The following is a 22071-nucleotide window of genomic DNA, read 5'->3' on the forward strand; positions in this document are numbered from 1 at the left end:
AAGGAGTCAAATTTAATGATACTTATCTTATACGGGAGTCGGGGTTACGTTTTTCAATATGAAAACATCCCGTTAATCAACATGTCTAGTTTGGCTCTTTTTGGTTAGTAGATATAAAATTAAGTTAGCCCAGGGCATAATTCATTACTGGTTCCGCCCTTGGGGCTGCTTTAAATGGAACCCTGTTAATAAACGGTGAGATTCGTCTCTTAGGATTAGTCGATGTGCGCATAAGCTTACCCGGACACCTATAAAAAAAAGACAATAGTGATCAGATTAATAGCTCAACTCTCATAGTGTTGTATACCTCACACAATGTTGGATCATATATTTCTTTTATATATAATTTAGGTACTAAATATTTTCTATAAACATGGAATATTTGGTTACCTTAGATAGCGCAAAACCTTTTGAAATCGCATCCAATGACTGATAAATTTATACTAGCTGGTTGGTTTGGATATCGCTTTTGCAATGACAGAAGTCTAAGTCTAACGGAAATTGGGCAACATTAGAGATTTTTGCACCAGGTGAAAACTTGCAATGACAAGCTCTGTTTGCACCAAAAAAAGAAGAGACAAGCTCTGTTAGTTTTTCCGTATCATATTTTTATCGCAAACAGTTTCCCCCTTGTCCGCAGTTTGTTGTATACATGAAGATGTGGTAAATGAATTGTTTTGTGAAATCATTTTCCTCCTTCGGCCTACACTTATTTACAAGAAAAAGGACCTTCAGCTACTTTCCAAAAAAAAAAGGGGGGGTCCTTCAGCTTTTTTTTGAAATCTGAGGTGTCGACTCCTCACTAATATTCAATGACCTTTCTGTTGGAATGCTTTTGTAGCTTTGCCATCACCATGCCTATGAAGTCAAAGACTGCCTTAGGTTTGTAGCGTTCATTTTGTTTTGATTCTCTCCTTTGGCATGTAACAATCTTTGGCTTTTAATGGAGTTTTCCTACAATCGACAATGAAAAAATTCCTTTTTTTAGGCTATCGTTTCAATATCTAATGTTTTGCATTTATTGAACACAGAGGAGAGTGCTTTAGTTCATGATATGGTCATTACCATATGGATTGATAGGATTTTTGCATTGGAATTTTTCCTCTATATCCGAACTCCTGAAGATGATTGCAGCAATAATAGATTTTTGCTGCAACTGATTTACATGAAACATGTGTTTTACATTAAGAGATTATAGAGTGAAACAAAAAGAGTCTTACAATATACAACAACAGTTTGACGATCTGGTATGCGTCTTGTACTAATGCTATATCTTCATACAATTTATTCCAGAGCTTTGCGTTAGACAGAGAAAGCGGGAAGAAGTGTTACACTCTACCAGCCCGGGAAGTCGCCATTGCTTGGAAGGAGGATTCACGATACTGGAAGTGGATATCGTTGCCTGAGTCTCGGTCTCTCTCTCTCTCTCTCTCTCACACACACACACACACACAAAAAAAACTCTTTTATTTTTTCTTTGATCATCCATTTTCCTGTATGTCACCTGTCACAACACCTGGTTTGTGGAAACACTACCTTTAGATGACCTGAATCCAAGTGGAAATTATAATTTAGTTGCCACAACTTTAATTCCTGTAATTTACCACCTGAGGTAATCTCATTCTTGTATATGGCCTTCATTAGTGTCCACCTTTTTCCCTATAGAGCTAGAATCTGATATTATCATGGGATGGAGGTACACCTGCCACTGAACCAAATTCGGTCTGAACCCGACGAGATTGAATATGATCTTGTTACAAATGATCCAATTTGATTTCAATCTGACTTTCACAAATCCGTTAAGGGCATCCGGATCCGAATCCGAAGAATTGGATATCCGATCCCATCTGATTCCTTTTAACCTATTCAACAATTAAGCATAAAAACCCAAAATTCATCAGTCGAAATCTTAGAATTACATCTAAATGTATGACTCCAAAAAACAATTCTTGCTTCCAATTCAAACATCGTAATCACGAAAAAATAACAAAAAGAAAAGAAAAGAAAGAAAAATAAAAAACTACTAGCATTGAAAAGCCAAGATGTATCCATCGGTCATAAAAATCGCCACTCAGGAACCATATTTAACCTTCCCATGGTGCGAAAAGAGATGCAATTGCCTCATCGTCACCGAAAATGATGGGATTAACAATCCTCGGATTAATAGTCCCTGGACTATTTGTCGTGAATTAATTTTATCCCTAATTTCACCCAATTCCCTGTTTGATTCGCATAGGATTAATTATGGGATAAGGAATACTATTTTTTATAAAAAAAATTGAAAAACATTTTTTTCGAAAAAAGAAAGTTTTGAAAAAGAAACATTTAAAAAATAATAATTTTGGTAAATCATTTTTATTCCAAAACAATTGGGAAAAGTTTTTTTTTGAAAAAAAAAAACATGATTTTGAAACTTTTTTTGAAAAATGGTTTTTAAACATAATAGTTTTTGAAATCATTTTTTGAGAAAAGAAAGTTTTTAATAACATTTTTTCGTATTTTTTTTAACAAAAATAATTTTTGAAAATCAAGAAAGTTTTGAAAATAGTTCCTTTTAAAAGTTTTTGTAAAAAGTTTTTGAAAAATAAGAAAGTTTTGAAAATATATATTTTTTAAAAAGTTTTTTTTAAACATTTTCTGAAATTAATATTGAAGAAAATAATTCTGAAATTAATATTAAAGAAAATAATTCTGAAATTACTTTTGAAATCAATATCAATATCATCAAAATATTTTTGAAAACAATCCCTTCTTTGTTAATCCTATGTAATCCCACCTCCCCCTAGGATAATATAGTACCCCCCATATAGGGATAAAATTAATCCTTGGATTAATAATCTTGACAGTCATTTCGGGAACCAAACGTGGGATAACTCAGGATTAGGTACAATTAGTCCTATCCCAGGCACTTAATTCGCGAATCAAACGAGGCAGAGAATAATGAGTAAGGGATTTGTTAAATGGAGATTTGTAACACGGGATCATATATGTAATCGGGTGAGATCAGATGTCATAACTTGATCTGTTAATTCTTGGATTTTCGGATCGTAATTAAATGGATTATCAAATTGATATTTGTGTAATCTGATTCAAATTGTGCCGGGTCGGATCCGAATCAAATCTGGTCTATTGGCAGACCTAATGGGAGGTGTGGGCATCAGAATCCTGTTCAGTTTAGAAACTGTTTCCGACTTTAGTAGCTAAGGTGAAATCCTATTCTGTTCCTGTGGTGCAGTGCTTTCTCCGGTTGAACCCTCTTGGATGGTGGCTAGGTTGGTGTTCCTTGAGCGTGGTTAAGACCTGCACACTTAGCACTCGCGTTAGTGCCATACCCAGGTCGTGGGGAGTCCAGGATAGACACTCCGACGGTCAAGTTAGAAAGAGGGAAGGGAAGCTTTTAAGATGTGTTTAGGGTTTTGGAGAGAGAATGCATTACCTTATTTTGAAGGTGGAGTACTCCTTTTATAGGTAAAGGTAACTTGGAGCCCAACCCGCGCGTATACACCACGCGCTCGGTGATTGGTGCCCACTTGGTTCATTAAGTCAGGCCTGCAGTCAAAAGCCTGTCACGAGCTCTGCACTCCGTTTGTTCAATAGGAGGAACGGTGTCACGTCACCTTCCAACCACTTGTTGGTTCCCTACTGTCACGCCACCTGCCCCACCTACCCGACTCTACCTGACTTCCTCTCTAAGTCAGGGGGCAGGGGTGGCTCGCTGGTTGACGGTTCTACCGATCGATACAGGCCGGCTATGTTCGGGCTTCTCTCGTGTTACCGATTGGTTCGGTGGAACGTCGCCGAACAAAAAGACATATCTGAGAACGAATAACCCACACGTTGGTCCCTAGTTCTCACCCTTGCCGGGTGTACTCGGCCCGGCGGAGGTACAACGAACATTGTGCACCGCCGGTCCGTCCAACTCTTATGACCATGGGTTTGACTGATCATTCGCGTGACGTGGCCATGCCCTTGCCCTGGGTCACTTCGCCGAGCCATGCTCACCACAATAGTCCCTCAACTTCTTCCGACCTTAGATGGAGGTGGGAGGAGTTGATTGGTGGTCCGTCCAGGCCCTCAGTAATTTGGCATAGTCGAACCAATGTCTTCCTAGAGGGTACATCCAGTGGAAGATCCGTCAAGCAGTACTTATTGGGCCTTCACGAGGATCAAAGAGCCTTTTTGAATTTGGAATAATGATGAATATTCGTTGCAGAGGAAGCAGATGGGAGTGCTTTGCGCAGAGATCGAACGGTTATGGGTGAATCCGAAGCGGCATGGAGTCCCATGTGGCAGAAGAGGGGGCGCCGCGAGTACGGATCGATACAGGCTTTCCACGTGGCACTCCGAGAGTGGTTGGGGTTGCGTCGCTTGGGTTCCCGCGCGTAGTCCCCCTAGGGTTTTCCCCCCTCTCCCTCCCCATTTCGTTCAATATATAAAGGGGAGGGGCGGAAGAGAAATCACTCTTGCTCTCTCGCTCTGCAACTCTTTTGCTTCCAAGCTTTTGTTCTGCTCAATGGCCTTCCATTGCACCACCACTCACCATCGATCAGCTTAATCTGCTTCAGGTAAACTCTGTCCGCCTCTTTAGGCTCGTTTTTGCTTCCTATTATGACTTATCGTCGTTATTTCGTTTCAAAACTCGTTTTTTGCACCAAAAACTTGGACTGGTTAAATCTCCATTTAACTTTTACGGCCACTTTTGGCCGTAGTCTGCCGCTTTAACTGCCAACGACGGCGGTTCCCACCGTAGCATGGCGGGGGATCTTCAAACCTTGCCGCGACCTGGCGTAGAGGGTCCCTCTTGGTGAAGCCTCGTGCCTTCCACCGAGGAGGCTGAATAACCCCTGGTGAAGATGATAAGCTTTTCCCCGGGAAAACACCCATAGCGATAGGACCATGCTGAAGTAGGTTTTTGACTCTGTTCTTCCCCTTTGTTTAAGTCTTCAGCATGTGGACTCCTCTAGCCCCGGCTCGCTGAAGGTAGGCGCCGACGCATACCCAACGCTCCAGGAGACCATTCAGAACCTAGGCAGGGGTTGCCGGATGGGCAATGTGAGCTTCGATGAAAGCTCGAGTAATTTCGCTCGGTCCGCCAAGCAGCCCGTTATCCTTGGCATCCACGTCCCCCTTCAAATAGACGACAGGGCCCTAAAGGATATCCTATACTGCCGGAGCAACTCCTTGGACAGTGAGGGCGAGCAACACCAACACGCCTTGGGACAGGAGGCCGAACAAACCGAGCAAATGGTCACCGGGGCCCAAGCTAGCACCTCCACATTGGGGGGCCACCGCAGGCCATGCTCGGTGACGGAGGGGCAGAGGCTCAGCCACGCCTGCCAAGGGACATCGACGTTATTCCACCCTTGCCAACCACCCTTGGATCGATGCTGTACACCGACTTCTACGGAGATGGTCCAAGGGGCTTCGCCAACAGTTTCTGGGAGAAATTCGAAATCCCGGAGGACGTCCTTGCGGAGAGGGTGACCGATAATAGAGTCTCCTTCGGTGCTGACTTCATCACCCTCCCCTTGTACGCCATCACCTTCGGAAGGGGTAAGGTTCCCCATGAGCCCCTTCCTTCGATACTTCCTTGCCTCATACGACCTCACACCGTGCTAAGTTTTCGTGAACACCTGGCGGATCTTCTGCTTGGCGATGCGGTTGGCTAAGCTAAACCATCTGCCCTTCACCGTGGGCGACTTGATGTTGATGTATGTGGTGTCAAGGAACTCGACGTACGACAAGTACTACCTGACCACACGGTAGTGGTTCAATCATCTGGCGGACCGCTTGTACGACACAGAGAAATGGGGGAATGTCCTGGTGAGGGTATCTGGCAACTTCGAGTGGGGTTCGGTAGACCCTCATCCCTTCCCAACCAGGAGTGGCACGGCAGTTGAGAGGCCCTTCGACATTCCCCGAGAGCGGGGGTTCCCCGGCTACAGGGAAGCCCTTGGTACTGCTTCCAACATTTTTTTTGCTTTTCTTGTCTTCATGCTTTAACATAAACTGTTGCGTCGTACTAATACTTCTCCTTTATTTCGTACAGATTGCTTTGTGCCAAACAAGGGACTCTACATCTCCGGCAAGTGGGCAAACTTGATCGCATTCCTCCTGTGCGCAGATAGGGATGCACCTACCCTACTCGGCTACGAACCCACCTACAACTGCTTCCCTCCACGGAAAGACAAGCAAGCCGGTGAGGAAACAGGTGGACCTTGCCAGCGTTGCCGGGAGGCGCTCTGGGACCAGTACATGGCCCAAGACCTCTCTACCTCCAACCTACCCAACCTCCAACAGCAGCAACAGCCGCAGCAGCAACAGGTTCAACCTCCTGCTGTAGGAGCCACTCTGCCACCACACATTAGTCGCCGTCGGCCGAGCAACGCGGTCGGTGGGTAGACCGGCCAAAGGGCTGAAAATAGGGCCAAGGCTGTTGAGGATGAGGTGGATATCACCAGCGCAAGACATGCTTCGATTGAGGACACCGAGCCGGAAGCAATAGTGTCATCGGCGATCTTTGAGCCGCACTTCAAATGTCCTGACGGGCATACAATCATGGTCGCCGACAGCCTGGTGGACAACCCCCATCTAGCCATGACACTGCTCAACGGGGTTGCCCTCCCCAGGGACATAGAGCTTCTGCAGACGGGGAAGGCTGACAACATGGCCAAGCTCTGCCATCTTGCAGCAAAGGTACATCTCTCCATGTTTTTTGTTTGTTCCAAAAATTCATCTTTAAATGATGATCCTCCACTCTTTATAGGTTGGGCAATGTGCCAGCCAGGCCTACAGCGACATGGACTCCCTCATTTCCCTCAAGGAAATCACTGAGGGAGGAGCTAAAGAGTAAAAGGACCGAGGCGCAGAAGGCGACTGCAGAAGTCGAAAGGCTGAAGAATGCCGTCGCCGACGCAACGGATGGGCTGGCGGAAAGGAAGAAGCTGCTGACCGAGTTCAAGGACCTCAAGGAAGAGAGGAACCGGCTGCTTAAGGAGAAGAGACGGGCTGAGGAGCTGGAGAAAAAACTTCAAGAGGCCAGCGATGCTTGCTACAACGAGGCCGGGCGAGACTATGGACAGTAGGTGCGGAACCTGGTCGCCAAGACCTTTAAGGAGGGGGAGACGAAGGGGGTTGTGGAAACCCACAGAAGCTTTTTCCTCCTAGGGTTCCACGTCGGGCTTGACTACACCGAGGTCCCCAAGGTTGATCACTGGAGGGAACCTCCGGTCGTGCCCGAGGTCCAATTGCCGAGCCACCTGCTCCTCTCTCAGCTGCCGGATCCTAGTGCCAGCAACGATGATGCCGAAAGTCTAGACCTTTTGCCATTTCTTGTAACTTTTTGATTTATTTTTTGTACTAGCGGTCGGCAAAGAACAATTCTCTACCGCCGAGCCCCTCTAGATGTAAGCTTTTGATGGGGTGCTCTCAAAGGCCCCTTAAAATTGACGGGTGTTTTAAGGTTCTTGGTATTTTGACTTATATTTCTGCACTTCATGCAAATGTTTATTTGTTCTTAGTTAATAGCCCAAGCACTTGCTAGCCCCAGCCCCTGCATCAGCAGAAACCAGCCAGTTCGGCATACGGTGCTGCCGAAGCAAAAGAATGGCAAGAGCCGAGCATGCCCCCTACAGGATATGGCATGACTTATTCCACCGAATAAGTACTAAAAAGCTCTCGGCAGGATGTAGCGGTGCCTTGGTGCCCTTCAGGTCTTAATGCGAGGACTTGAGAAAAATCACAAGGACTCCATCGAGGGTAAAAAGCAAAGAGAATCAGAGAATAGTAAAACATGTTGAGAAGTAACTATTTAAACGGAAGAGTTGCGCAAGGCTTTACAAAAGCAGCCGAGAGCACAAGAGAAAAATTCAGAAAGAAAGTTAACCATAAAACTTCCTAAGCCGCTGAGCGTTCCAGTGGTTGGATAGCGGTGCCGTCCATCTCCGATAGCTCATAAGAGCCATAGCCCACCTTCTCAACAACCCGAAATGGGCCTTCCCACTTGGGCATAAATTTTTTCAAGTCTTTCTTCTGGACCACCTGCCCAAGAACGATATCGTCCACGTTAAACTGCCGGGCCCTCACGTTCTTGTTATAGCCCCGGGTCAACTGCTGTTGATAAGCAGTGTACTTAATGTGGGCATTATCTCGGAGGTCATCAATGCCATCCACCTCGGCGGCCAATATAGCATCGTTGGCCGGAACATTAAAAGTGACGGTACGTGCAGTAGGCCAAGTATTAGCCACTGGAAGGATAGCTTCAACGCCGAATGCCATAGAGTAAGGGGTCCGGCCGATGCCATGTCGAGGGGTGGTGTGGTAGCCCATAGAACGTCTGGTAACTCCGCCGCCCACTTGTCGCGTTTATTTGTGAGGCGACGCTTCAGGCCGGCGGATATGGCCTTGTTGGAGGCTTCTGCTTGGTCATTCCCTTGAGGGTAGGACACCGAGGCCGTCTTCATCTGGATGTTGTGCTTCTTATAGAGTGCTTTGATGGCGTCAACCACAAATTAAGTGCCGTTATCCGACACCATGGCATATGGTACGCCGAAGCGAGTGAAGATTTGTTTCCAAAGGAAGTTCTCAACGTTGGCGGTCGTGATCATAATAAGCGCTTTGGCCTTCACCCACTTGGTGTAATAGTCTGTGGTCGTGATGAGGTGTGTGAAGCCGCCATGGGCCTTTGGCAATTTCCCAACAATGTCAATCCCCCACTGGGCGAAGGGCCAAGGGTTGAAAATGGGCTGCAGGGGCAGGGTCAACTAGTGAAGAAGCGGAGAGTGTTTTTGGCACGGCTTTCACCACTTGGCAAACTCGGTAGTAGAATGCACCATCTTCTTCCACCAGTAACCCTGAGAAAGAGCACGGTTGGCCAAGGATCAGCCGCCGGAGTGGCATCCAACACTCCCACCATGGAGTTCTTTAAGGATGCCGGGCACCTATCGCTCATGGACCACACGAAGGTTAGGACCCGTGTAAGACCGACGGTTCAAGACACCAGAGAGGTCAAGGAAATAGGAGGCGGATTGGCAGCGAATCTTGTGAGCCTCCTTGCGATCATTAGGGAGGGTGGGATGCTTCAAATAGGAGATAAGAGGATCTATCTAGCTTGGCGCCAAATGAATGTCCATGACCTCCCGTAGGCTTGGCTCAAAGCTCGATGAAGGAACCTCGCCAAGAACGATGGTGCAACTGCCATCGTGCGTAGCGCATACGGCTCCGAGGCCAGCCAGAGCACCGGCGTGTGAATTGAGGTCTCTGCCGATATGACCGAAGACCACATGCTTGAAAGAGCCGGTCAAAGCAATGACCTGGCTCATGTACTTGTTTATTCTTGCATCCCTGGCTTCATAATCATCGTTAAGTTGATTGACGACGAGTTGGGAATCGCTGTAAACCTGCACCTCGTTGGCACCCATGTGCTTGGCGAGTCGAAGCCCGGCAATCAAGGCTTCGTATTCAGCTTCGTTGTTGGATGCAGGGAAGCCAATGCTGAGGGCGTGCTCATGCATGGTCCCATTCGGAGAAACCAAAACAATTCCTGCTCCAGCCCCATGGTTATTGGACGCACCGTCGACATGCAGTCACCAGGCATGTCCAGTGAATAACTTCGCTCGATGAGCCGGGATGGGACACTTGGTAATAAACAAAGCGTGCGCTGGGTGGCTCAACCGGGGTCCGGGAGCTAGCACGGCTGGTTCATTACTCGACAAGGGTCCGTTGGCGTGTGCATCCACCACCTGGCCTGGTGTGAACTCGGCGACAAAGTCCGCCAATACCTGTCTTTTGATGGCCGTTCGAAGTTGGTAACGAATGTCGAAGTTGGCCAACTCTGGACCATTTGTAGATTCGGTTCGACAAATCGGCCTTGTGAAGGACGACTTTCAATGGGTACTCGATAATGACCACGATGGTATAACTTTGAAAGTACAGTAAGAGCTTCCTCTTAGCCGTAACTAACGCCAAAGCCAATTTCTCAATAGGCAAGTAGCGCGTCTCAGTGGGACCAGCGTCTTGCTTACGTAGTAGATTGGTTGCTGCTCCGTGCCTTCCTGCCTACCAGCACCGAGCACCGAGCTCGTAGCATGCTCAGATATAGCAAGGTAAAGAAAGAGGTCATCCCCGTCCTTCGAAACAACAAGTAGAGGGGCTTGAGATAGATAGACTTTTAGCTCGGCGAGAATGCAATCACAGTAAGCCGTCCATTGGAAATTCCTCCGACTACCCGTAATCGATTGGAAGAACGGTCGGCAAACATCCGAAGATTTGCTAATGAACCAATTAAGAGTTAAAGCCATGCCGGTGAGCCGCTGAACCTCTCTCACCTTGGACGGAGCCCGGAGGTCTTGAATGGCCTTGATCTGGTTCGGGTCGGCTTCGATCCCTCGGCGAGTGACCAGATGGTCGAGGAACTTGCCGACTCGATGCCAAATGCGCACTTCTCCGCATTGAGTTCGAGGCTAAACTTCTTTAAGATCTCGAATATCTCATCGAGATGAAGTAGATGATCTACTACGTCTTGACTCTTAGCGACTATATCATCTATATAAGCCTCCATGATTTGGTCGGTCTGCCTCTTGAACAGTATGGCCACCATCCGCTGGAAGGTGGCTCTGGCGTTCTTCAATCCAAAGGGCATTACTTGATAACAGTAAGTCCCCCTGGAGGTGATGAAGGCCGTCTTCTCCTGGTCTTTCTCATCCATGGTTATCTCGTGGTAGCCTCGGTAGGCGTCCATGAAACTGAGCCGTGCATGCCTGGCTGTTGTGTGAACCAACTAGTTGATCCAAGGACAGGGAAATAGTCCTTGGGGCATGCATCGTTCAGATCGGTGAAATTGATGCAAACCTGCCACTTGCCATTCTTCTTCTTTACCACCACTGGGTTGGCCAGCCAGGTTGGGTATTGGACTTCACGTATCGCGTCGGCCTCGATAAGGCGCTCCATTTCATCATTCACTGCCTCAGCATGAGTTGCTGAGGCGCGGCACGGCGCGGCTTCTGCACCACAGGCCGTCTTGCCGGGTTCATGTTGAGCGAATGCTTGATCATGTCGGGACTCACGCCCGGCATTTCATACAGGGTCCAAGCAAACACCTCGATGTTGTCCTTAAGGAACTGGATCAACTGGTTGCGCTCGGCGTCGCCGAGCTCCGATCCTACCAGGAAGAACTTGGAACCATCCTCATTGGCTGGGACCTGGATTAAATCTTCAACAGCCTTATCCCCAGCGGGCATGCTGACTTCCTCAGGTCCTTGCAATGCTTCCTTCATGGCTTTGTCGGGCGCACTTCCGTCCGGCAGTTCTGGGACCTCAATCCATTGAACCTAATTCGCTTTGCCCTTCCCTCGGACGGAGTTAACAAAGCACTTCTTGGAGGCCATTTGATTTCCATTGAGGGTTTCTTGCCGACCAGACTCGTCAATGAATCAAACACATTGGTGGAGTGTGGATGCGACAGCCTTCATGTCGTGCATCCAGTTGCGGCCCAGGATGGCATTGTAGGGGCTCAGCGAATTCACTACAATAAACTCGACATCTAGCTGTACCGAACCAACAAAAACTGGGAGTACTATCTTGCCGACCGGGTAAACCGGAATCCCAGTAAAGCCAACTTGAGGGGCGTCCACCGGAGATAGCTGATCCTTGGTGAATCCAAGGGCCTTGAATGCTGAGTAGTACAAAATTTCCGCCAAGCTGCCTTATTGACCAACACTCTTTGGACCATTTTCAGCTGGATAGGTATCGAGAGGACTAAAGCGTCGTCGTGAGGAAAATCCACCCCTTTCATGTCCTGCTCGGTGAACGTGATCACCCACGTGTCGCGAGCATCCATCTTGCGTTTCGGAGACGGCTGTATCGTCATCACTTTGGAAAAAGGTGAAGGCTGATAAAGTTCACTATGGAGCTCATTGGCCCAGTTTTGACCTATTGGACCATGTATACATTGTATAATGCCTTCTAGGACCTAAGCTCGCGCCAGGCCCTCACATTCGGCGACTTGGTCCGATCGATCCACTTGTCCATCCTCCCTTGCCGGACAAGCTCTTCGAGATAGAGCTTGTACGGCTGACATGCCATCGTGTAATGACCCTGTTCATTATGGAATGAGTAGAACACTCACCGGTCCGGCTCACGCCCATCTGTAGTCTCTAATTTTTCTGCTGCCCCTATCGGCCATTAGAATCCAGGCTGCCGTCCGCACTCGCTGAGCATTCGAAAAATGAGCTCTTTGAAATAGGTGGTGATGGCAAGATGGTCCCGACCATCTCTCAGCGGCTGGTCCCACAATTTGCCGCCTCCCCTATTGCCTCCATCGCTAGTGCTGTCCTTTTTGGCAACGGTATTGACCTACTTCTTTACTTTCTTCGCCGCTGGTTTAGTCAACTCGGCAACCTCTGGCACACCAGAGCCCCCAATATATTCCTGAGCTCGATATAATGGGCAACGGTGTGCATTAGGTCTGACACGTCGCCCGGCGGCCAGAGCATTAGCTCCTTGGAGAGATCAGAAGTTTGATCCAGACTGCGCTTAAAATATGTGGCGGCACTCTTCTAGTCACAGCTCTCGACCAAGTTGTAGACATTGTAGAAGCGATCCGAGTAGTCCTTTAACAACTCGCCGACTTTCCGCCTTAAGTCCGTCAAAGTTTCAATAGTCTTCGGCCGCCGATTGCTCGTGACAAACCGAGATGTGAACGAATGCTCCAACTCGTTGAAGCCATTGATTGACCCATATTTGAGCTAGGTGTACCACAGCATGGCAACGTCCGGCAAGCTTAAGGAGAACGTCCGGCACATCATGGCCTCGCTAAGTCCACAGAGCGCAGACACAGACCTGAATTGCTAAACATGGGTCGGAGTATCCGATCTTGGATCGTCGGTATTGAACTTCGGGACCTTGAAGTTGGAAGGGGGGATCTCTTCTGTTATGGCTCTGGAGAAAGGTGATCCCGCCTTTTCGGCTGTGGTTGCGGCCGTGACTTGAGGGTTCAGCAAAATGACTGCCGAAGGGGCGATGTACGTCTCGGGGATGACATCCCTTGAATGCTTGTCGGATAGCGGCACTCGGGGTCCTCGACCGCCGACACTTTGCTCAGGTGAGTGCTGTTTCTTGGACCCTGATGGTGCCTTTACATTTTCCTTCATTTGTGGGGAGACCCTGTGCTGCTGTGCCACTCAGTAGGTGGTTCTCTCACCGGTCCGGGTGTTAACCATAGTCAAGGCTTCGCCGCCGCTGCTGACTTCGCACCTCTCCTCAGGGAGCAACCCTGGCTATCCTCCTTGTGTGCTTGGGACGGACCGGCAGAGTGCCTCGGCGAACGCTGCCGGGAACGACTTGCGGAGTGTCCCGGCGAACGCTGTTGGGAGTGAGTCCCAACCCTTTCCCGCAGTCTTCATTCCGCCGGTCCCTAGACCTGGCCGCGTAACAATCATCTCGGCGGTTGTGAGACCTGGTGGGATGGTTGTCATGGAAATTTTCTGCAACATTCCTTCCTTCGCTTGTCCGACGAGCCACCTCAGTTGGTGGTCGCCTATCCTTAGATCCCCTCGTCCAAATGCTCGAGACCGTGGTGCTTGTCTCGGGTAGTAGGGTTCGGCGAGTGCGGCCATCGCCGGACGGTTCATTGTGAGAAGCCATTCGGTGTCTCGACTCCAGATGAATGTGTCCATTGGTGTCAAGGCGACACAGTGGGACGAGCCTTGTAAAGGTTGAGGCCTTAGCAGTGTCGACCGTTTGGGACGGGTGGACCGCATTCCTCTTTTGGCGCTATTCCCTAGACCTAGAGGCGGGGGGAGACCCCTGGCGCTCTTGGAGCTCTTGTACTTGCGTCCTCAATCGCAGTAGCTCCTCTGCCATACTCACCAGGAGGTCTGGCAAAGGAGGTGGAATAGGGGTAAGGCTACCCACCGAGTGGTTGACCCCGTTGATATGAAACGAAGCCACTCCTACAATAAGGTTACTCATCCCCGCGACAGTTAACCCTACCATATTGGTGCCATCGGGCCCCCTAGCCGGGGTGCCTACAAGCCCTACATCCTCCTGTACTGGTTGAGTAGTTGGAAAGGCTTGTAGAGCTTGGGGGTTTGGTACGAAGTGCGGGAGACCGAGAAGTCTTCCGTCCGCGTCAGTCATCTTGAACAAGGAGGTAAGGAGAAAGAAAGGGTGCGAGGAGAAAGGGTTCACCACAAGGTCTGAGTCAATAGTCTTTCCCCAGCAGAGTCGCCAATTGTGGTGTAGTGCTTTCTCCAGTTGAATCCTCTTGGATGGTGGCTAGGTTGGTGTTCTTTGAGCGTGGTTAAGACCTGCACACTTAGCACCCGCGTCAGTGCCAAACCCGGGTCATGGGGAGTCCGAGATAGGCACTCCGATGGTCAAGTTAGAAAGAGGGAAGGGAAGCTTTTAAGATGTGTTTAGGGTTTTGGAGAGAGAATGCATTACCTTATTTTGAAGGTGGAGTACTCCTTTTATAGGCAAAGGTAACTTGGAGCCCAACCCATGCGTATACACCACGTGCTCGATGATTGGTGCCCACTTGGTTCACTAAGTTAGGCCTGCAGTCAAAAGCCTGTCACGAGCTCTGCACTCCATTCATTCAATAGGAGGAACGGTGTCATGCCACCTTCCAACCACTTGTTGGTTCCATACTGTCACGCCACCTGCCCAACCTACTCGACTCTACCTGACTTCCTCTTTAAGTCAGGGGGCAGGGGTGGCTCGGTGGTTGACGGTTCTGCAAATTGATACAGCCCGGCTATGTTCGGGCTTCTCTCTCATTACCGATTGGTCCAATGGAACATCGCCGAACAGAAAGACATATCCGAGAACGGCTAACCCATGCCTTGGTCCCTAGTTCTCACCCTTGCCGGGTGTACTCGGCCCGGCAAGACGGGTCCGGCAGAGGTACAACAAACACTGTGCACTGCCGGTCCATCCAACCCTTATGACCATGGATTTGACTTGTCATTAGCGTGACGTGGCCATGCCCTAGGTCACTTCGCCAAGCCATGCCCACCACAGTTCCCTTCAAATTTGCTCTCATTTGAATTCAGACTTGGGCACTATTTGGATATACATGGATTTCAAAAGAATAAATTTGCCAGTATTTACTCAAATTTAGATTTAACAGGGGTACATATGGATGGGGACATTGAGACTTTGTTTGTTTTGGTTTTCCAAAGCCACCCCCTCTCTTAGCAGGGACCCCAATAAGTTTCTCTGCAATTTTGTAACTCTTATTTCTCTATCAATCCATCTCCACTCATTATCCCTAAACCTCCCTCAAAACCTAAACCAAACAAAGTCTGCATTTCAAAGTTTTATGACAAGGATCTTGGATTGGATTCTTATTAATCGGAGTGTTTTAAAAGGCCATTTGACTAAAATTCCACAAGGTTATTGGATTCTTAGTAAATTAAGTCCTAGGTTTAATCCATCTTCTACTTTCGTTTCAAAAGTGACCCATAGCAAAACTTCTTATATTTTTGGCTAGAATTGGACATTATATATATGCAAATGGATCCTAACATTTTTGTTTTTTCTTGGTTGAATTCAAGAGTGATGTGCATAGCTTGTGCAGATTCCCAGAGGTGGCCCAGCTTTTGCATGTGTGGTGGCTTGATATTTGGGGCAGGATTAGCACTGCAATGCTATCTCCAAACACCACTTATACAGCTTACCTCATTTTCAAGATCACAGACCAGAGGCACTCTAGGCTTGAGTCGCTTCCTCTGAAGGCCTCTGTTAGATTTGTAAATGGAGAAGACGAGTATGAAGACGATAACAGTAGCACCGTTTTCTTGACGTTGCGGACGTTGAGATCTGTGGGTGGAGGACAAAATGGACGCCTCCCTCAGACAAGGAAGGATGGGTGGATGGAGATTGAACTGGGGGAATTTTACAATGACGTAGCAGATGATGGTGAAGTGGAGATGAGGTTGAGGGAGGTCGAAAGTATGAAGACTGGCCTTATTGTGGAGGGCATTGAGGTACGGCCTAAAGTTGTTGTATAAATGAAAAGAAAGAGTCACGGCTTAGGCTTGGTTATCTTTAATGAGGGAAATGATTTTAAAGCCCATATAGTATATACAATATTTCATCACATAGTTGGCTTGAAATGGAACATGTTATGATGGGGTGTGTCCATACCACTAAATAAACCAAGCTGAACGCATTGGTTTGCGAATGGATTTCCGTTCTGGAAAACTACTGTTTCTTTTTTTGGCCAGGCTTGGGGGATTGTGCTTTAGGAACTTCCATAATTGATTTTTCTGTTTTTAAATTGGGGCATGCCTTGGAAACACTTGAAAAGAGTACACAATGCTGGGAAAAGTAATATGGTGCTTAATACAATCTGGAATGGCTTTGTAAATCGAAAATGCTTCTTTGTTGCGGACATGTATGGCAGTCCCTTGCGGTTAAATCTGCACATTTGTTGTCTTCGCGTTGTGAATGTGGAGTACTTGATAGTATGTCCTCCAATTTTATTAATAACTGACACGCACTCAAGAATGTTGTCATAAACGATGATATTTATTCTGTTTTCTTGTAATACTCGGACAAACAGTTGCATAATCAACTTTAATGTTGGCGGTGGGGGCGGCGTTCTTGTCAAGAATCAATTGATTGTGGTGACTCTACAATGTTCAGTGGTCTCCTTTTGATTTCCTTAAACTAAAAAAGGAAAAAGATGTTGGTTTCTATCGCTTCTGGTGATCACACTTGTGAATCACATTTGATACACCACCATATATGGAACAATCATTTGTTCTGTTACATCCATCAATTCATGTAATTCATGTCGTACGAGGAGAGGAAATCTCGTAACTCATTAAAAGTGGGTGAACATCATTCATATTTGTAATTTGTACTTGAATTTCGGTCCTCGTAATAGAGCTTACTTAGAGTAGGTGGACAAGTTTGTTTCTCACATATGATGGTACTCGCCCGGTGACACCCCATTTCGAGCCAGGGTGTCCAACGCCTAGTCTGCCTAGCCGGTTTCATGCCACTGGCTTAAGGTAGGGCTCTTGTGGTTGCTTGGGTTTGCTAAATGGCTTCCATTCCTCGACGGATGGTTTTGCAATTGTTGAGAAACGATTCTTAGAACCTAGTAATAATGTGTACAGATTAGATAACAACAAAAAAAAAAAAGCAAAATCCTACGAGACGAAACTAGGTTTTATCTCAACTCATGTGCAATGAAAGCTGGTTGACTTGCTTCGTTGTTGAACCCGACTGCTACAGCACACCGATTGCTGTATGTTATGAACTCCGCTCGACCGTACCAAACGCAACCTCTGTGTTCTCTCTCTCTCAGCTCAATTCCGTATATTATGAAATTATGTGAAAACCTAGAGAACGTAATGACATATATAAAAGGCTACCCTAGGGACCTAAGGAGTAGGAATGGCAAGGGGGTGGGACGGGTTTTTGCATACCCCGGCCCCGCCCCGCCCGGGTTTTTTTGGGGTACCCCCGTTCCCGCCCCATAAAAATTTTAAAAATTAAAGTATAAGTAAAAAAGTAAAAAAAAAATTTGCTGAATAAGAATAAAATTATCTAGAAAATTAAAATTTTGAAATTATTTTTTTTTGTATTTTGGTGTCGCGGTTTTATCTAAACTTTTAATTGCAATCAATATTTTAGATACTTCATTCCATTTCTTTATGTGTAGAATTTATTATAAATATTTGACGAAAACTTTTTAAAAAAGGGAGACTTAAAGATTTATCCTCAGACCTTAACCGACGTATGTTTTCATCCCAGCCATTTTTCTAGGTTATGTTTTCATCCTCTAATTTTGAAAAACCAGCTTGTAGGACTATATTTATGGAATTTATTTGTTTTTTGGGAGCCTATATAGGCCATGATTTTTGGGATTGAAAAATAACTTCGAAGGCCCCGTACTATAATTTATGGATACCTACACTTACCAAATCCCTAAAGTCACGCTTTCCATATCTATTTCAAATCTTCTAGGTCCTAATTGCTATTTTTCTGATTGTAAGTCATATCAAATCCCTAAATTTTTGCTTTCCAAATACTATTATAAGTAATTTGAAATTAGGATTGAAAAAACCACCACACAATATCACATCCTCACAGAGAACAAATCTGAGAATTTATTTCTCATCCTCCGTCGACTTCGTCTTCCATCGTCCATCCTCTGTTGTCCATCCTCCATCCTTCGTCACTAAACTCAATCCTCCATCCTCGCCAGTCCGTAATCAACATCGCCGGAAAACACTAGTCATCAAAGGAGAATGAACGATTTTTGAATGGTCCTAGTTCTTAAGTGCCCCAAATTCATTTTTTTAATGATTTGAATTGGCGTTTCAATGATTCGCCGTGTCGTCCAATCGCCATCGGTGTCCACTCTTCCGTGATGTACTAGCGGGTATTAGGAGATGGACGTGGTGAAGTTGTTTATGATTATGTTATTGCTTTGTAGATGATGTTGATGATTGAAAATTGGTTGATTGGGATAATAAAATGGATTTTCGTGCAATCTCCATGTAATTGGCGAGCAGCGGTGCAAGCGGCCACGACGACATGAATCCCCCAAAATTGCAGCGAGGGCAAGCGGTGGTGAGCAGCGATCGGCGGCGAGCATGGAGCAGCGGCGTATGGGGAAGATGCACGGATGGGGCATGGGGTCGATCTGTTTCTCCACAAAAACTCCACCGGTGACACTATTTCCATGAACGCGATACTCCTCTCCGATGACGACAAAAACAAAGGTACTCTGAGGCGACGAGGCTTAGGGTTGTATTATGTATATGCAGATGAAATCTGCCATGTTTATAGGTTCATGTTTTTAGAAATCTGCTGTGTTTTGAAGTTCATGTTCAGATTCATGAAACATGATAGATTTTTATGTTCATGATTTTGAAGTTCATACCGAGGCGGGGAGGCTTGGGGTTGTATTACGTGCATGCAGATGAAATCTGCCATGTTTTTAGGTTCAATTTTTTAGAAATCTGTCATGGTTGAAGTTCATGGCGGATTGCACAACAGGGTACTTGAATCAATTTATGAAATCTGCCATAATTTTAAAGTTTATCTTTTGAAATCTGTCGTGTTTATGAAACCAATTTCATGGTGGAATCGATTTCGCGTTTATTTGTTGGGATTAATGATTGTCATGTTTTTATGGAACAGATGTTAGGTTTATTGATTTGAATTGCGTCATGATCTTAATATGTCATGTTTTAATAATAAAATCGATTCCACAATTGCGAATAGATGTCATGAATATGATATGAGGCGATGGTTTCGTGTATGTTATAAAAATCATGTATATAATTAACCATGAAACACTTATTATAAATTTCTTTCCATTCATGATGTGTTTATTCAATGGAGATTTGGTGTGTACAGGGAATGGAATGGATTTCAGTTGGTTTTAAAAAGTTTTGGAAAAAAAGATAACAAAGAGTTGAATTATCCCCCGTTATTTTCAAATCATCAATCAAATCCCATTTAATTAGGAAACCATAATCACATAAAACCTAATTACATGCCACCTATTTAGGCAATATCTGCTATGCATATTTATATGTAAGGGTATCATTGGTATTAAAAAAGAGGAAGGATGAAAACATAAGTGCAAAAAAGTCAAAGGATGCATGGAAACTTATGAGGAGTGACGCTTGAGGATGAATATTTAAAAACTCCTATAAAAAAATCCACTAAACACCAATAAATATCAAATTTTATTTCTTTTTTAAATTTAATTAGGCTACTTGACAATAAAGAGACATTGTTTTTTGGATTAATTCTAAAAAAATGAAAGAACATGTATATAAGTATATATACATATATAAATAATATATGTGTATATATATATATATACACGCGCGCGCGTCGGGTCGGGTAATTTCGAGGCAGGTTTAGGGGCGGGGCACTTTCGTCCCAAACCCGGGCGGGTTTGGAAATTTTTACCTCGACCCCGACCCGATACCTGAAAATGGGGTGGAAAACCAGCCCCGATCAGGGCGGGGTGGGTACGATTGCCATCCCTACCAAGGAGTAACAAAGTCGGGGCTTCCATCGCAAATAAGAAACTCTAATTCCACCAGGATTCTATTTCTTGTTACACTAATTATAATTCACCCTACTACAAAATTATAATTGCACTCCCATCCTTATTTCAATTATATTATGAGCTCCATGATATTAAATACTTAAATATCTCCCCACGTTAAGATTACATATACCCATTGATTATATTAAATTACCAGCAATTATATTTAATCAACATCTATAATTTCTTGAGACTGTCCACTTAATTTATCTGATATGTTGGATAAAAATATACACCTGCAGGGTTTAACATAATCGAAACTTATAAGTTTACTCAATGGGGTATCATCATTCTCTACCGGGACATGGATTCCATTAATAATTAATATCTATTATACATATAATTTTATGACCCAACTCACTGAGACTATTGACCTTGAAAAAGATCTCACTATCTAATAAATCAAAGTCAACAACATTAGATATATATTAATTATCTTTGGATTAAGAGCATAATTATTCGTAATAACCATGAGTTCTAATTGTCTTATAAAGTTAGTACAAAGACAATTACCTCAATGAGTCTTGTTCAATACACACAAAAGTGTACTAGTGCAATGAGTTGGAACTAGATCGTTGCCCATGGTCAAGACAGACCTACTTGAACATTATATTGCAGTCTTACCGATGGTGTGTCCAGTTCCATCTAAGATCATGAACTATATCTTATATTTCACAAAAACCGATGATCTGATTTTCTGTGTGTAAGCCGAACTCTACACACTGAATCATCTACTTTGTAAAACAAAAGACACACATGTGCAACATACAATAATATTATGCAAATATTGTCCATAAAAGATTTTCATCAAAAAGGGATAAAACTGATTAATAAATAACAATCATTAATCCATTATACAAAAGCATGACTTTTAGTGTAATTCTCTAAAAGCAATGACATAGGCAACTCATACTCTTGTCAATTGGGATATGCTATGGGATTTTGTGGTACAAATATGAATCATGTGAATCACCCTGCCCATACAAAGTTTTAGGGTAAGGCCAACACACACTGTTATTTTTATGGAGGACTTGGAAAGTAGAAAGCAAGGGCGGCTTTACTAGGCATTCAGGGGGTTTGAACACACTCTGAGTTCGAAAAGGCTGATACACTTGCAGAAGAGTGACGTTAACAAAAAATGAAGTGGCAAAATCAGCAGCCTTTTCGAACTCAGAGAGTTCAAACCCCCTGAATGCCTAGTAAAGCCGCCCTTGCTTTCTACTTTCCAAGTCCTCCATAAAGATGCCCTCCCTCCCCTCCTCTTTGCACTTCAAAGACTAGTTTTTTTAATATAATTTAATATATACAAGGTAAATGAAAATCTACTTAAATTTATGAGTAAGTAGATAATATAGCTTTAATAAAAGAAATCAACCCTATTAAATTTTTAAGCATATATAGAGTTTTGACTAAAAAATGTTCTATACGATTTGTCACCAATGAACTAATAATATTTCGTGCGCATGGGCTATTTTAATTCCCGAATCAAACGAGGCCTAAGTTCATTATATGTACATACAGGTATAAATTAATGTACTCTTTGGATACAAATAAAATCACTTAAAAAGTATTCTAAAAGATATTTTCTTGAACTTATAAAATTAGAATAAAACTAATAATTGTAAACAATAAAGGTACGACAATCCCACCACACGAAAAGTGGTCTATGAAATCTACACTATAAAACAAAGCAGAAATATCTGGCCATACAAATAAGGTAATAAAACATTCAAACGATCGTTGGATCATATTTTCATGTTAAAATTGTAGTCGTCGGACAATTTCTGCGTGCTGCCGGAAGGATGCATCTCACAGATTCTGTCCCTGACCTCCCCTCGGGAGGCGTGCCGATCATCGGCGATCTCATCCCCATTCAAAGCAGCCGCCGATTCGGATGGTGCGTGGGAGAAGTTTCTGTCGTCCGATTATCGGCAAATCATGTCGAGATCGGTATCTCCTGTGGCCTTCCCCACCAAGAAGCA

General features: G+C 45.1%; 1 protein-coding gene across 3 annotated transcripts in view; it reads left to right on the plus strand.

Annotated features, from left to right (window-relative positions):
• The window catches only part of LOC131300425 (F-box protein PP2-B11-like), a 36530-nt gene that overhangs the window by 3561 nt on the left and 10898 nt on the right, over positions 1-22071 (plus strand). Inside the window, exons 2-3 of one of the 3 annotated variants that reach the window (XM_058326270.1) lie at positions 1294-1412; positions 15581-16379. In XM_058326270.1, the coding sequence (XP_058182253.1) occupies positions 1294-1412; positions 15581-16013 (552 nt within the window). In that variant the 3' untranslated portion in view covers positions 16014-16379. Of the gene's footprint in view, positions 1-1293; positions 1413-15580; positions 16380-22071 lie in introns of those variants that run through there. The other 2 variants (XM_058326271.1, XM_058326272.1) reach the window with 2 other exon arrangements.

This window comes from Rhododendron vialii, chromosome 9a, assembly GCF_030253575.1.
Source record: "Rhododendron vialii isolate Sample 1 chromosome 9a, ASM3025357v1".
Lineage (NCBI taxonomy): Eukaryota > Viridiplantae > Streptophyta > Magnoliopsida > Ericales > Ericaceae > Rhododendron > Rhododendron vialii.